The sequence below is a fragment of the Pavona decussata genome, unplaced genomic scaffold (assembly GCF_977016875.1).
Source record: "Pavona decussata unplaced genomic scaffold, jaPavDecu1.1 SCAFFOLD_9, whole genome shotgun sequence".
Lineage (NCBI taxonomy): Eukaryota > Metazoa > Cnidaria > Anthozoa > Scleractinia > Agariciidae > Pavona > Pavona decussata.
In genome coordinates, this window is record NW_028145432.1 from 2,577,501 (window position 1) to 2,593,743 (window position 16,243).

At 38.1% G+C, this 16,243-nt stretch overlaps 1 protein-coding gene across 2 annotated transcripts in view; it reads left to right on the forward strand.

The window, feature by feature from the left end:
* The window catches only part of LOC146488541 (transmembrane protein 245-like), a 50,326-nt gene that overhangs the window by 12,203 nt on the left and 21,880 nt on the right, over positions 1-16,243 (forward strand). For both annotated transcript variants that reach the window (XR_014866362.1, XM_085118144.1), the window contains exons 3-4: positions 12,144-12,700; positions 14,912-15,016. Coding sequence is in view for 1 of the 2 variants with exons in the window: in XM_085118144.1 (XP_084974270.1) it covers positions 12,144-12,700; positions 14,912-15,016 (662 nt within the window). In the remaining variant the exon portion in view is untranslated. The remainder of the gene's footprint in view (positions 1-12,143; positions 12,701-14,911; positions 15,017-16,243) is intronic.

The window sequence follows — 16,243 nt, forward strand, 5'->3', positions numbered from 1 at the left end:
ATTTCCTACTTAAACTCTATTTAATTTCTACTTAAACTCTATTTAATCTCTATTTAAATTCTATTTAATCTCTATCTAAACTCTATTTAATCTCTACTTAAACTCTATTTAATTTCTATTTAAACTCTATTTATTCTCTATTTAATCTCTATTTTAATGACTATTTATTTTCTATTTTTAAATTTTGAATACTACTTTTGCTTGATATTTAAATTCTATTTAATCTCTACTTAAACTCTATTTAGTCTCCACTTAAACTATAATTATGTATTTTCTATTTAACTATTTTTTTTTTCTATTTTTAATAGTTTTACTGCCCAGCTAGCTTGCTTGATATTTAAAATCTATTTAAAACCTGTTAATTTTTTTCTCGATTAGCTTGGGGAAGGGGGAGTACAAACTCCTTCTCGTATGTTTATCTGTCTCAGTCTTTTGACCAATTTAATTTAGCTTATAGATTTAGCTTGTTTCAGTGCGTCCGGTGACAGTATAGCCTCCTGAATACAGCTAAAGATAAGATTTAAACCGCGCAGTGCAACAATCTTTATCTTCTTTATCTTTCAGTTTTTTTATTGCCCGGCCCGGCTATTTGTTTTTGCATAATGAAGGATGTTGAGTTTCTTATTAAGATTATTTGCCTTTTGATCCTTTCTTTAGCATTGTAGTGAGTACCCTGCCAGCAGCCTGGTTTTTCTAGTGAGAGATATCAGGAGATATGCAATGCGTGAAATTGACTACGGCTGTGTTTTTGCCATCGCTTCGCTCCGCTCTTAGTACAGCAACTGTGAGGTTTGAAACGGCACTGAAACGAGCCAAACCAAACTAAAACAAATGCCTCGAAGGGCAAAACAAGAACGTACAGTCGCTAGACAGAAATCACAACAAAAGGTTATAAACACACGCAATAAACGCACAACGCATTAAACCCAAAAACGACCTTTGAGATCAATAAAACATGCGACCGACATGCACGGCAGGTCTATTCCGGGGGTGAGGGGTGGGGGTGAGGGGTGAGGGGTGGGGGGTGGGGGGTGAGGGGTGGGGGTGGGGGTGAGTTTAACAGACGTGGATCTAGACTCTCATATACTCTCATAGACTCTCATATATGTTGACATTTGCAACCTTGTTACTCTCCAAAGTCTCACGACGTTACGGCCGTACCACGTAACTCAATTTACATACATCGTGTATGTCAATACTTTGACATTTGCAACCATGTTACTCTGCCAAAGTCCCACGAAGTTACGGCTAAATCTTCAGATGATAGGCCACCCTCTTATTTTTTTCAAGTAAATAACTAGAGACCCATGCCTTAATTTTCTTGAGGGGGATACAAGTCAAGATGTAATCCATGCAGGTTATTTTCACGGTATCATATTGGTGCGAGCGAAAACTGAAAAAAAATTACATAAAAATAGAAATGTCATCGTGATTGCATGCAGCAAAGGACGGAAATTTCCCCCTGTGCATCCTCGTTCAGTATAGTTCCGCTTGTAAGCACCAACATGACTACAGTGAATACCACCATTAACATGAGATTCGTTGGCTTGTGTACATTATTAAATGAATTTTTCGCGACACGTGAATTTCGAGATTTTGAAGTGTACATCGCAGCACTTGACTTTGGCCAATTTTCTAAAGGCTTGCACGGCAAGTCACTTAATTTAATTTTCGTGACTGAATTTTCCCGTTTTCACGAAATATGCAAAATTAGAAAGTGTCGCAAAAAATTTATGTGCTAAGTTTGTTTTTCGAATTGAATTGATAATTTTATCGTCAGCTGTAATTGTTTGTGCCACTGAAGTCCCAGTACACGTTACTTCAGCTTTATTTACGCACGTCCGTTAAAAATTTTAAGGACCAATCTTATCAGCGGCCAACCTCAAGCTTTACTCAGTTGGACGATTCGACCATCGAAATGCCTTAATCGGCAACGGCAAATACACTAGAGCTTATTGTCATGAGAGTTATCTCTCGAATATAAGTAATACCAGCATATTTTAGTTACTAAAAACATGTTTGTAGTTTATTTTTATGTTCCGTTTTCTATTAATGGAACTCTGATTACAAGGAAGGGAAAAACGGAAATCTGAAATTGAAAGAAATTATAAACTGAACGCAGTGAACTTTTTTCTTTCTTTTTTCTCTGATCCTAGAGAGGATTAGAAATGAAGATTCGAAATGTAACATGCTCAAATCCCAAATACAAACAAGAAAAGGGAAAAACATTTTTTCCCTGCCCACAAAAAAGAAAAGGGGGGGGGGGGGGGTGAAGGAAGGAAACTGCTCGCTAGTTAAAGTAACGATTCAACAAAACCAGTCTAGATTCCGGTTTTTCACAAGCCACTTTGGCAAATTCATAAAAGTTAATCCAGATTATTTACAGTTACAGTTGTGTTGCAGTTTTAAGATTCCGAATTAATATGAGAGTAGAGGGTTCATATCTCAAGAGCAGAACGTTTGTTTGTGTAATGACAATAACGACATTTGTAATTGTATCATAACAATAGCGACATTTAGTAGTATTGACGCTTGCTCCACTTAGTATCATTGACAAACCAGCCTAACAACCTGTTTTTCGAAGGCCATATGGTAAATGATTAACCAGGGAAAGTTAATCTAGTTTATTTGTATATATAAAGTTACAGTTTTGTTACACTTTGAAGAATCAAAACCAATATGACGTCAGTTGTATCATTTAGTCGATCCAAGATCCAAGATCTTACGAGTCTCAAACAAAAAAGCAATACAATAAACGATAGCCACAGTTTGGATTACTTTTATGTGTTTGTCGAACTCAATAATGTTAAGGTGGATCACAGATCCCCACAGCTCGCGCCATCAACAAATTAAACGTACCCTCACCCCCGAACTCGTGATTTCGTGTGAGATTGCAGGATGTTCGTTTATCACGTATATGAGAGTCTAGATCCACGTCTGTTAAACCTCACCCCTCACCCACCACCCCCACCCCTCACCTCTCACCCCTCACCCCCCACCCCTCACCCCCCAACCCCCACCCCTCACCCCTCACCCCCCACCCCTCACCCCCCACCCCTCACCCCTCACCCCCCACCCCCCACCCCCCACCCCTCACCCCCGGAATAGACCTGCCGCCAACATGCACGTGTGTTGCGCTTTGTTCAGTGACTACCACGCAAATCCTAAAAATCATCATATTACCCGCTGCAAAAATACAAGAAGGTAAATGGTCAAAAGACCAAGATAGAAGCGGCAGACGTGCAAGTAGGCCAAGTTGTGTAGACCTAAAAAAAAATGTTCCACCCAAATTTTACATGAATGGCTGTGATCATTCCCTAAATCACAGTGGCGTGATCCTTTTTTTTTTTTAATACAATGCTGCTTCGAGAATAAGCTCTATTAAAGTCGACAAGCCAAACAATTTAAACATTAGTGTGCGATAGCGGTTCAGTTCTAGTGGTAAAACGATTAACACATTTTCAAAACAGAAGCGTTGCAGTAAGCTTTAAGTTTATTTTCCTATGTATGCATAACAAAATTGAACAACAGACAGCGCAGTCTTTCAGTATGCAGTGGAATAAAAGTATACATTTTAGTCAAGTTGAGAACTACAACATTAATTTTAAGCTACGTCAAGTTTAACGTGAACTACCATTTTTATGGTACAGAAGATAACGATGATCACTCTCGAAGAGTAAATCGTCGTGATTACGCTTAAATATAGGGAATATTTGATGGCGCTGCACACCTCAATAATTGGGACGTTCTTCGATGTTCTTTCCCCTGTGCAAAAATGGTCTAAAATACAACTTGCAAGTCTAGTTAAAAAAGACAAAACTGATGAGAGAAGATACTTCGCATTGAAAATGTTCCCGCTTTTCTAAGTCAAATAACCAACGGTCAAGTTTATTTTCAGGTCAATTTGTGTAACTCGATCGGGTTGAAATATTTTGCAACAGTTTCATGACAGCTGGCCAATTAGATTAAACCCTCGGTGTCTCAAGAGACCTTTCAGATAAAATTCTGACACGCACATGTCACGGAATTTGGGGAAATGGCGCTTTAATAATTTCCGAAGCTGTGCATGTTCTGGTTGGAAATGTTTTTTCAGCGCATCGTTGTATACACGCAAAAAAAGATCCTGGTTTTTTCGCTTTGGATCGAGTTAAAGAACTGAATCGAACATTAGGCGACATATGCTACAACCTGCAATCCTGCACGTATGACTGATACGGTATCACTCGTTTTAGTCGTTTAGAAGGCTGCTGTAAATTAGTTTGCTGGAAGATGAGCAAAGAAAGACGCGTATACGGGTATATTACACAATATGGAGAAGTTTCAGATAAAATTCCGACACGCACATGTCACGGAATGGAGAAATGGCGCTTAATTTCCCGAAGCTGTGCATTTTCTGGTTGGAAATGTTTTTTCAAAGCATCCTTGTGTACACGCAAAAAAGGAGCCTGGGTTTTTCGCTTTGGATCGAGTGAAAGAACTTAATCGAACATTAGGCGACATATGCTACAACCTACAATCCTGCATGTATGACTGATACGGTATCACTCATATATTTAGTCGTTAAGAAGGCTGCTGTAAATTAGTTTGCTGGAAAGATGAGCGAAGAAAAAGATGCGTATACCGGTCTATTACACAATATGTAGCATTCCTGAATGGTTCTAATTTGTACGTATGTATGTATTTGATCGGCACCATCGACAACCCGCAACTTTCAGAGGGTAACTGTTGTTAAACACAATGAGAGGGTGAATAAATTAGAGCCAAGAGGTGTGTGATGAAAATTAAATAGAGTTTTTTTTAAATAGGGCTATTTCAATTGTATTTCCATGTTTTTTTAAAACTGCATGATTTTAAATGGTTCTATTTTTTATGTAGATATTTTTTAAATAGAATACAAATAGTTGTTAAGGTTGAAAATAGACTTTAAATAGAGCTATTTAAATTCTATTTTCATGTTTGTTAAATTTGTATAATTTTAAATAGTTCTAGTTTTGATGTAGGTGTTTTTAAATAGAATGCAAATAGTTTTTAATATTGAAAATAGACTTAAAATAAATCTATTTAAAATCTATTTCCATGTTTTTTAAAACTGTAGGATTTTAAATAGTCCTATTTTGATGTAGATGTTTTTAAATAGAATAGGGTTTTCCGATTTAGTGGAAGTTCTGCGGAAGTGGAACTTGCCAAATTCAACTGAATTCAATTTCTCAGATTTCTTTATGTGAAATTCGTTTAACGGATACTAGTAAGTAACTTTCACTTCACGAAACCAACTGCAGCGCACAAATATATTTTATTCTTGCAAGCAAAATTAATGAAAGTTTCGATTCACCAACAAATTCAGGATTTAAGCAAGCATTTTTCTTGGCCAGCTCGTTAGAGTTGGGGGCTAAAGAAGACGAGCAATCAATGGACGGACAAGCTCAATGGGGTTTTAAGGACTGTTTCAATAAATTTTTTCGGAGGCCATACCGATATTTTTTCAATCGCATTAAAAGTGATTTATCCTTCACCAGTCACTATCAAATTTTCACCACTAAGTAACTGTGAACTGCAGTTTGTCAAAATCCAGTTTGAGGTAAAATCGATATCACCGTGACAAGAAAAATAATAATGAATTTTGACTTTTAGTGCTTTCCTGTATATCTCTCGAATGGCTCGACAAACTTCTTTTTTGACCTCATAACATAAATACTTGTCACAAATCGTTTAAACAGAACCTGTTCTTCATGAATTTTTTTCAAAAATTTCTTACATTCGCTCTTCTCACATTTGTTCTCACTTAAATCTGCCCCTCTTCTTCCCCAATGTTGAGCCAAGCGTATTTTGGAGCACTGAGATGACTGCAATACCCAAATCAACATTGGGGGAGGGGAAAATTACACGTGTTTCAAGATTTGTGATGACTATTGTAGCCTAAGAACGAGTAAAAACTCCCCGATACTACATTCAACGCTTTGCAAATTTTTGCAAATTAATGTTCACCATGCACACGTCCGGAGTGAATATTGTCGATGTTCTACATTCCAAAGATGCAATAAAATTCCACGAAAATTTGCGTCTGTTCTGAAAAGAGTAACAGAAATTATGTCCACCCGGAGTTACATCCGGTATCAAAATGTTAATGATTTATTAAAATGGGTAAATGACCAAATCATTGCGCCATATACAACAATACCGTTAGACTAATAGCAAACTTTAACTTGGGGAAATTTACTCTGAATAACCGTTCGCAACGCAAGAATCCCGTCAAACTCTTTTAAAATTATAAAAGCATGCATTTTGATTTACTATCCACTGAGACTATATTTTTGCAGCCACTCAATATTTTATTTATTCTCTTATGACAGAACATGACCCTGAATCAGTTTTTTTATAATGTCGGTGACACAAACACGAATTCAACTTACATTTTGTATTTTTATTACGTTTAAAAAAATCAGTCAGAATCTGATGAACTGGCCAGACAAAACTTTTTTTCCCATTTGGCTAGGGCTCTAGTATTTGCTTCGGCTGCACTGTTTGCTGTGGCCAGAAATTGAGGCAACTGTTCCAGTACGCCGTCAATCCTGTCGGTGACCGTTGTTGCCCTTTTCCTTTTTTTTTTTTACCACGTTCTTCTCGGTCACTTTTGGCCCTTTCCTTTATCTTCTCCATAACATCTGCGGCGCTTGCCACATCAACCTGTTCAGCTGCATCCAGGCGATATTTGGTATCCCTCAGGTTAACCTTGGTTACTATTTTGTCTATCTCATCGTTGATATCTGTGGTGGATTCCTTCTCTTCTGAAGCAGGGTTTTTCAGCTGGGGGCCTTGCAAAATATCATCTATCGTATTAAATTCATCATCTATACACGAAGCTTCATCATCCCTGGAAAATACGAAAAGAAAGAAATTTTCCTTAGCGTGTTAATGACAACGAGTTTGCATCGCAAACTAACATAGTTCGTACCCTAAGGGGGTACTCAGGTATAATGGCGAAGGAAATGTGCGTACGAATACAAATTTTAAACCCCCAAAACGTCCTATAGGCAAAAACTAGACTTGAGTCTAACGGCCAACGGATTTTCAACGCCAAATAAACTAGTCCACACCAGTGATCCAAAATTTCAACTCCAATGTTCCCTTGTACTCACCTATCATTTGCCTTGCTGTCCTTGCCTAGAACGGTTGCGGCTCGTTTCCGTAGTCGATCCTGTATACTCCTGTCACCAATATCACAATCACGGTACAGCTCTCCTTCCTCTCCAAGGACTTCCCAGTTTCGTTTTAAAAAAGCCAACACCGCTCTCCAGTCCCGTCCGTTCAGTTCAACTGCTCTGATAATCAAGTGGTCTTCCAATTTGCTATACTTCTTGTGTGGTGCGTTGCGTTTTCTTAGTGCCTTGCCATTTCGTGTAGATTTAGAAGTCTCAGTACTGGAAGAGGTTGTTGAAGAGGTACTCGTTCTAGGGCTGGCAGGCATCTCAATCTCTCCGCCAAATGCTGCCCTTAAAAATATGTTATCCTTCCAGTCCATTGTTGTGAGTGCAAAAAACCACAAAGTTTGGGCTTATATATAACGAATATTGTAATAAACAACATTCAAATTATTATTTGTCGTTGTTTGACATATAGGTGGCAATCTCCTTGCTTCTCGCTAGTTTATCTGTTTAATGTTACGTTCCCCACTATGCAAGCCGAGCTATGCACCACTGTGAATCTTTCACCCTGAGCTCAGCTGTTCCAACCAGAATTTTGTGCAGTATTTTCGTCTATTTCGAATAGTCCGAATACTGTTTTACAGAAATTCACGTGATCGACACGTAATGTCACTTTGCGTTACTCTCATGCAACTTCCAATGCATCTTTTTTTTTTTGTCAAAACTCGCTTACGCGAACCTTGAGATTGTGACATTTACTTTCAGAAACGGCCCTTTGACAACGGTAATTTGATACAAACAGGCCAGCTTATTTCAAACCATTTCTTTGTCGGGTATGTGGATCTCTAGTAGTCCTGAAACGTTTTATTTTTAGATATTTTAACCACCAACAACATCAACAAAAAAGGGAATATTTTGGGCTGACGCTTTCAAAAAAAACCTCAAAATACGTGCTTAGTTAGTGTCTGGTTTTCCAGGAAACCCATTCCTAAAGGTCACAGTGGCAATGTTCATCAGTTACTGATATTGTGTATTTTAAAACATTTAAAACTGGCAAAAATCAAATTTTCCCTCTGCAGGATTACTCTGAGTTTTACAGATGAGATAGAAGCACAGCTTTATCTCCATTCAACATCACTTCAGTCGTTGACAACAGATGAAACCTTGCTTAGTTTTGGGCAGCACTAAAGGCCGGAATCCGGATCCAGAGGAATCCTCAAGACTCAACAATTAGATTGTACAAGAATTGTCTGAAAATAATCTCAACGCAAATGTTCTATTTTTCGATTCGTGACACCAGGGAAAAAATCTAATTAAGTCATTATTTCCCGCAAGTAAAAAATGATTGTTCCTACGGTTAAAACATGTCAAAATCATCGCGCATGCAGTAAAGGAAAGAAAATTTGATTGTCCATATCTTGCTTTTGAAACTATATTAAGATTTCTGGAGACCACAAATATCACCCTACAGTTAACCTTAAGTTACGTTCAAAATGTTCATTTTGCATGGCCAGCAGATTATCTGCTTTCACTTTGGCAGTGTACTGCTTGTTTAATTACCCAGCAAAACACGAATGATGAACATCTCACGGCAACATGACAAACTCTATTAAATAATTTAATTAAAAATAATTTAATTTGTCAGTTTTCACGCGAAAGCGGAACGTGCCATGTCACGCGTCATTGACGTCGTAAACAAAATTATGCAAATTTCTGGTGAAATGAACACTTTAAGATCTTGTCAGCTTTCATAGAGGATTCAAAGGGAAAAAATGTTTCATTTTCGAAATTTACAACTGGTAATTTATGGGAAAGCAAAAGGACGCGGTCGATAAATAATTCTTATTTAGCAAGAGCTTGTCATATTTCATTATTTTTACTTGAGGATTGCGTGGACTGAACTCATTTATGAGACTGAACTCGTTCACACATGAACGCGTTTATGTCGGGCATGAAATGTTGAACAGATTTCCCTTTGTGAGATTGGCTTGAAAAACACAAATCTACCTGGAAGTTAAAAAAAAAGTATGCTCTACAGTAATTTTGTAATTTTAATTCCCCAAAAAAACTTCACTTGCCCGATGGGCAAGTGATGGTCAGAATCCACTAGCCCGATCGCAAAATCCAGTAGCCCCGGACTATCGGACACGAATTTGCATGACGTAGCTGCACATGGCGTGCTTCTATGAACTTTGAATTAAAAAACACGTGTTTTTTTTTTAATCGGCGCATCAGAATGATCTTATTCAATCTGTAGAGAATAATTTGACAATCATTTTTATAGTACAAGAATGGTTATTTTTCGTTACATAATCGGGCAAAGATATAATTTCTTTTAGTTTTCAAGGAAGTTTCCGTAGTCGTCTAAATTTCAATTACTATGTGTCATCTGCATTCACCAGTTGGCTCACAGGAGCCTTTGATTTTTCATTCGCGGGAAATAATGACTTAATTAGATTTTTTTCTCTGGTGTCCTGAATCGAAAAATAAAACATTTGCGTTGACATTATTTTCAGACAATTTTTGTTCAATCTTATTGCTGAATCTTGAGGATTCCCCTGGATCTGGATTCCAGTTTTCTGTTCCGGATTCCGGATTCTGGCTTTTAGTGCTGTCCCTAAGTTTTCAAAATGGCGTCTGTCAGCAAATTTGTCAAATTAGCAAACTTCAACGACGTCGTATCACAACTAACCGACATCCCAAAAAAATGCCAGCATAACTTTTGACATCTATCCTTTATTTGTATCTGCAGTATAGTTTGAGGTCCTAGTTTGACCGTGGTTTAGGAAGAAAAATAACTGCATTTCTTATCACTGCTGAATTTTCTATAGACTAAATTATAAAGTTCCAGAAACGGAAGGTTAACAGACGATGAGTGTATTCTTTAACGAACACCAGAATGCCATGAACCGTTGTGAAATTTCGATCTAAATTAGCCTCAAAACCAACCCAAACGTTTTTATTTAATTACTCTTAAAGAAACGAATTTTAAAACAAACTAATCCAGTTTTGTTTAGTTTGGTTCAAAGGCCTATTACTCGGGCCGTAAGGCGGACCGAGTTAAGGTTTCGGTAGCATTATCAAATTCTTTTTTCTTTTTTGGGTCGCGATGGGCCGAGAGATAAGACTTCGGGCCACGAGTTATTGTTGTCAGTCTCGTTTTTTGTACTCGGCTGGTACGAGTTACGTTTTCTGTCGTGTTATCAAATTCTTTAAATTCTCGGTCGCGTTCTTTGTTTTCGGGCCGTGAGGAATGTTTGCAATATGCGAGCCAGACGTGCGAGGCATGGACAAAACATGCGGGGTATGCGAGGCATGAACAACCCCAACATAAACTGCTAACCGTTAAGCTAACCGGGGAGCTATTTAAGCTAACCTAAGTGCTATTTAGGCCAACTGGAGTGCACTTTAGGCTAACTGGAGTGTTTTTTAGGCTAACCTGAGTGCCTCCAGGTTAGTTTTTTTTAACCGAAAATTTGGCAACTAAATCAGTCTATGACTTCGCGGGCCAAAATCAGATAAAGATGTCTCACGTTTACTATAGAAAAACAATCACTGTAGAAACGGTTTCTGTCTTCAAATGAAAGGTGAATAACAAATGCTTTCCCCTGAATTTCATTTAAAAATATAAACAGCGCAACATTGAAAAACGTACAAGGATATAAACAGACGCGTGATGCGTAACGTTACTCTATATCCAGGGGGGGGGGGGGTACTCAACAGATGCTTAGGTAGGGAGGTGCGGCCCGGGCGTTCAAACCCTGACCCTGTACAATTCGCCGATTTCCCTATCCCATCGAGGCAGAATTTATAATTTTCAGGCCCTTTCTAAAACATTTAACCCAAAACCACACCCTGTTTAAGACTAGAATGAAATAAGAAAACACTAGTTTCTTACTGTATTTTAATGCATTAGCAATCACAATCTGTTTAAGCCATTAGCTCATTTAGGGATACCCTGTTTAAGACAGGAAGTGATGAAATAGATACCCCGTTCAAGACAAAACACCCTGAAAACCATACCCTATCGGGCCGCACGTCCCCGTTAAGGTCACATAAGGGAGTACCCCCCTGGGTCTAGATCATACCGAAAATTGCGATCCGTCATTGACCCGGCGTCACATACATATTAGGACCGCACAAATGGTTTCTCTCTCTAAACGAAAGGTGAAAACGTAAGGCTTAAAGCCGGGGGATTATAAAAAGCATTCGTATGAAAAATGTCTTTTTCCCCTGTGTTTCATTCTGACTGCAAGAAATGCAATTCTATCTAGTGGTTACTTATTGCCTCACTATATCTCTGTATCTATCTATTTGGTAGCCTGCTTGCTAAAATGCAATTCTATCTGGTGGTTACTTATTGCCTCACTATATCTCTGTATCTATCTATTTGGTAGCCTGCGAGCAAGCTCTCTTGGGGGTGGGGGGTGGGAGGGGGAAAGAGGATCCACCCCCAAGAGAGCTTGTTCGCAGGCTATCTATTTGGGGGAATTGGCGATGCTGGAGGTTATCACTGTTAAAAGATTGTAGGCTTTACGCACCACACAGTCAAATATGGCCCGAGTATAAGCTGGAAACAGCTTCTTGTCTATAGAAAAAGTATGAGCGAATTCGAATTTTGAGCTGTGTCCGCGATTTGACGATTATATTTGATGCTTAGGGACATTTACTCATAAATGGTGTCACAAATTAACATCATGTTAAAAGTCAAAGGTGGTAGGCAATACAAAATAAAATGTTTTTACGGAAGATTTAAAATGGTTAAAACTGTTCTCAACTTTGATAAACCTGTGTAGCTTGTTTCACATTGTGCGAGCTGCTACCGCTGTAAAAGATCAATTTCCCAATGTCTTTCCAGTTCTGACCACTGGTGGAGCCAGTTCAACTGGAACAACGGAATTTTTCAAATCTTGTCATTTTTGTTTTTGTCATTAACTAAAAGTGACAGACAGAGCTGTCACTAGTTAGTCACTTTAATATGTGTTTTTGCTGAATTTATAGTTGATGGCCAACAAGACTGGGAAAAGAAAAGGCACAGACTCTTCAGGGGCCTTTCAGTGGCTGCTGCTGCCCTGGTCACCTCCCTACCTAACTCAGACTCAAAGGAAAGCAAAAAAGAGCCATCTTCTGCTGGCTCCTCTCCTCCTCCTGCTGAGATTCACAGAGACAGTAGGGATGGAAAAGACAGTGTTGAAGGACAGGCATTGTTGAGGCACTGCAAAAATTTCGAAAGGAATAAGCAGAAATTAAAGATCGCTAAAGAAGAAAAACATGCAAACAAAAGCAAAGTGTATTTTGTAGTTCTTTTCTGGGGAATTCTTCTATCACGACTCTGGCTTCACTGGAACTTCATAATGGTGCTGTTAGTGCTAATCATGTTTTATGTATTGAAGAAGCTTTTATCATGTTGGAGTTCATCAATTCATTCAAGTGCACCTTCTGTATTTCTCATCTCTCAGTGGGGAAATGTAAGGAGTTGGGCAAATGACAGAAAACAAGCACTGATTCCTGCACCACTTAGTAGATTGGTTAAAGGAGGAATTAAAGTTGATCGTACAGTAAGTCTTTTTTAAACTAACAAAATTAAATGCTACCCTGATTTGTATGCTGCAATTATCAGTTGTTTCATGCATTTTTTGTGGAACAGATGGATGGTGGATTTCTGTGTTTCGACTCGTTGTGAATTTTACATATTTCACTTCTATAACATGCAAAGGCTGAGCAAAATCTACAATAGGTGGGATTACATTCCTTTCTATTCTCTATCTTGTGCCAGCGGCAGTTATAGTCAATCAGAGTACACATGTATACATGTATATTAGTTGAAGTCACTGGCACAGTTAAGCAAAATGTGGATCATCCTTGTGGCACACTGTTCACTGTCTTGTTGTTTGTCAACTCTTCATATATGAGTATGAGGGGTATCGGATGGTCACATTCAATTTAAAGGTACTCACTCAAATTAAATGGGTGCTCGCTTGCTCATACTCGCAAAATTTTTGCAACTGCTCGCATGCTCGCATTCTTGTTAACATGTGCTTGATTTCTCAGAATTTCGTCAATCTTGCTTTGTAGTTACTTTTCATACATAATTATATAAATGATAAATCAGTTATGATATGGTTAAAACTTGTAAAAAGGTTGAAATATCCTTACCTCTGGTTTCAGTCTTTCTTGAACAGTTCAGCCTGTAACTGTTTTGGAGCCGCTGTATGCGTTATTGGGAAAACGCACAAAGCTCCATGACAAGCATTTCATTATTGGTTTATTCTTTATCATATTTCATCGTCGCAGGCTTTCTGCTTGAGAGGGGAACAGTTCCCCAGTTCAAATATGTGATCTTTCATCTATTCACTTGTTTCTTCACCATCTATGGGTATATTACAGACTCACAAAGTGACCAGCTCCTAGTTGGCTTGATAGCTCAGTAAGTACAGTACTGCACCGGCATTGCAGAGGTCATGGGTTATGTTCCCGTTCAGGCCTGAATTTTTTTCAGGCTTAATTTCACAACTACTTAATAAGTTGTGTGTATAACTGCAATAATCAATCATGTTCATAGAAGCAGTGTCAGTTTGTAGAGTTCCTTTAATTTATTCTGCTTGATGTTGTAAGCTGGTTTGTAGTAGCAGCTTTTCAACTCCACCAAGGGGGAGGACAGAGGTACCTTGCAGCTTATGGCTGTGCTTTCAATAAAAAAGATCTGGAAACCTTAAAGTTCTTCCAGAGTTTCGCTTTCTTCAACACCCCTTATGCACTCGGGAAATTCTTCATATTGTTCTCGGTCCAAATCAATATGGAAGTCTTCGTCTGTAAACTGCATGTCTCTAACAGTACCAATCATATTCCTTCTCTCCACCAGAGCTGTTTTAAACTCGTAATTGAATGTGAGACTGTCTTCGGGATTACCTGTGTACATGTGCATTTTTACTTTAGATGCTGAACATTCTCTTTGGTAGAAAGTAATCTAGAGAAATACTACTATTACCAGTACTATTTGACCTTCAGAGCTACTACTAGAGCTTGTCGGATCTGTATGTCTGTAATTGGTTAGATTCTAGAAGCCTCAAAATAAATAAAGCTTCATTGTGTTGAATCTTTTTCAGTCAATCAGCGGGAAACCAGTTTGCGGATCATCGAAACCGAAGCCCGAAATGCGTGTTAGACCAAATGTCACGTTATATATTTACATTTCATGAGAACCATATAACCAACAAAAAAATAGCATCGGGTAAGAAAGAGATGGAATACTTTAGATTGCAGGCTTTGGATCCAGTAGATCTCCTTGAGAGCTCTTGAAGTTCTTGAGCGTCCACCCTGACTGACTCACGTGAAGCTACATGACGTAATTTGGCATCAAGCAGGGCACAATTGGCTGTAAGATACTGGGACTGGTTGAACCACCCTAGCTTTACCCATATTTCTGTTTCGGAGGTGTCAGCCAGATCATTAGCTATTACTTGGCGCAAAACAATGTATCCTATCAATAAAAGATAGATTCTGGCTAGTGGCAAATTTACAAAGTGCTCGCTGCTTGCCATCTGTATTTTCTAAAGTGTTCGCTGCTTGCAAGAAACATTTGACAACTGCTTGTGCTCGCAAAAATAAACACACTGCTTGCAAATGTTTGTACCCTTAGTATGTAATGGATTGTTTGGGTAGAATTGGAAAACCTCTAGTTTTTTGAAGTAGTGTTAATTAACTGCTCTTCTAATGTTATTATTTTCTAGCATGGGTAGTTTTCTTAACCATTTCTTTTATCTCCTTAGATTAACAGTATAATGGACAACTCCATGGAGAATATCATAAGCATCTTCGTAGTGTTATTCCTTATTGTGGCTTGCTCACTTGTCACAGTTTTCTTTGCAGTGCAGGTTTGTCCTACAGCACTTGTTTGTAGCCCCATTAGCTATATCTTGTGGTTCAAATTTTTTTTTGGTTTGGAAATGTTCAAACCAGTTTAATTTTATTTCCCTTTGTCTCAGATTACGATAAAAAATTATGTTCTTTGGTAGGCAAGCACAAGCCCTGAAATGCAAAACTGACAGTGTGTGTTTTGATTGAACTACCAGCCCTCACACTAAGGCAAATACCAGTATACCAACAAACTGGACAAACTCACTCTGGAGTGTTTCTGAAAGTATCCTGGAAAAGTTTTCTTTCAAAAGAACACACCAAGATCAGTTTTCTGCAGACATTTCAGAGGTATCAAGAACTGCCTACATGAGAAAAAAATTTGTGTTATTGAAGAGCATGTGTGCCACTCAACTTCATAAGCTAAGTAGAGTTTGCCAAGAATTGGTGAATACTTGTAATTACTCTTGATACAAAAAAAAAACAATGTTGTTGTGTTTTCTATTTACCCATGGTCATTGACCTTTTTTATCATCTGTTAGCTTCGCTGAAGATTTTAAATCTAAATTGCAGGAACAAGTTCAGCAACACAACAGTGTGTTGTTGTTTTTTTGTCAATAGATTTCATTTTAAATTGGAATAGCCTGGACAAAATAAATGTGTGCAGAGCAGTGAAAACCTCGAAGTTTCTTGGACATTTTTTAATTCCCTCTGTTGTGGGGTGTGTGGATATTTTCTGGAACCACATAGTGGCCAACAAAGTGTGTCAGGCTTTTTTGATTTTCCCATTGGAACCTGAGAAAATCCGTAATTGTAAAGTTTGACATTTGAATATTTTTCAATGAGTCTGATGTGCTGGGCTGCCGCAAAAAAAGCTATATTAAATTTGTAAAAGCCTGGCACAGTACAAGTTTGGTCCATTAATGCATTACAAACATTTTAGTGAAGTTTTGTTAAAATCACACCAAGAGATTTAGATACCCTATTAATGCATTTGAATGACAGGAATACTTACAAAACCAACATTTGAGTTTTTGGCTTCCAAATTTTTGTATAGGTTTCCTACCCCATTAGAGCAGTTGTCAACAAGGTCATGCCTTTTGGAGATTATGATGCTTTGATGGTCACTTCTGACTTACATGTAATTTTATCTAAAGAAAAAAGTTATTTTCCTTGGTAACTTTTGCATGTTTCATTTTTCTGTTTTTGGAAATTAAAGTTCATTTAAGTAAAATAAACCCTGTGGA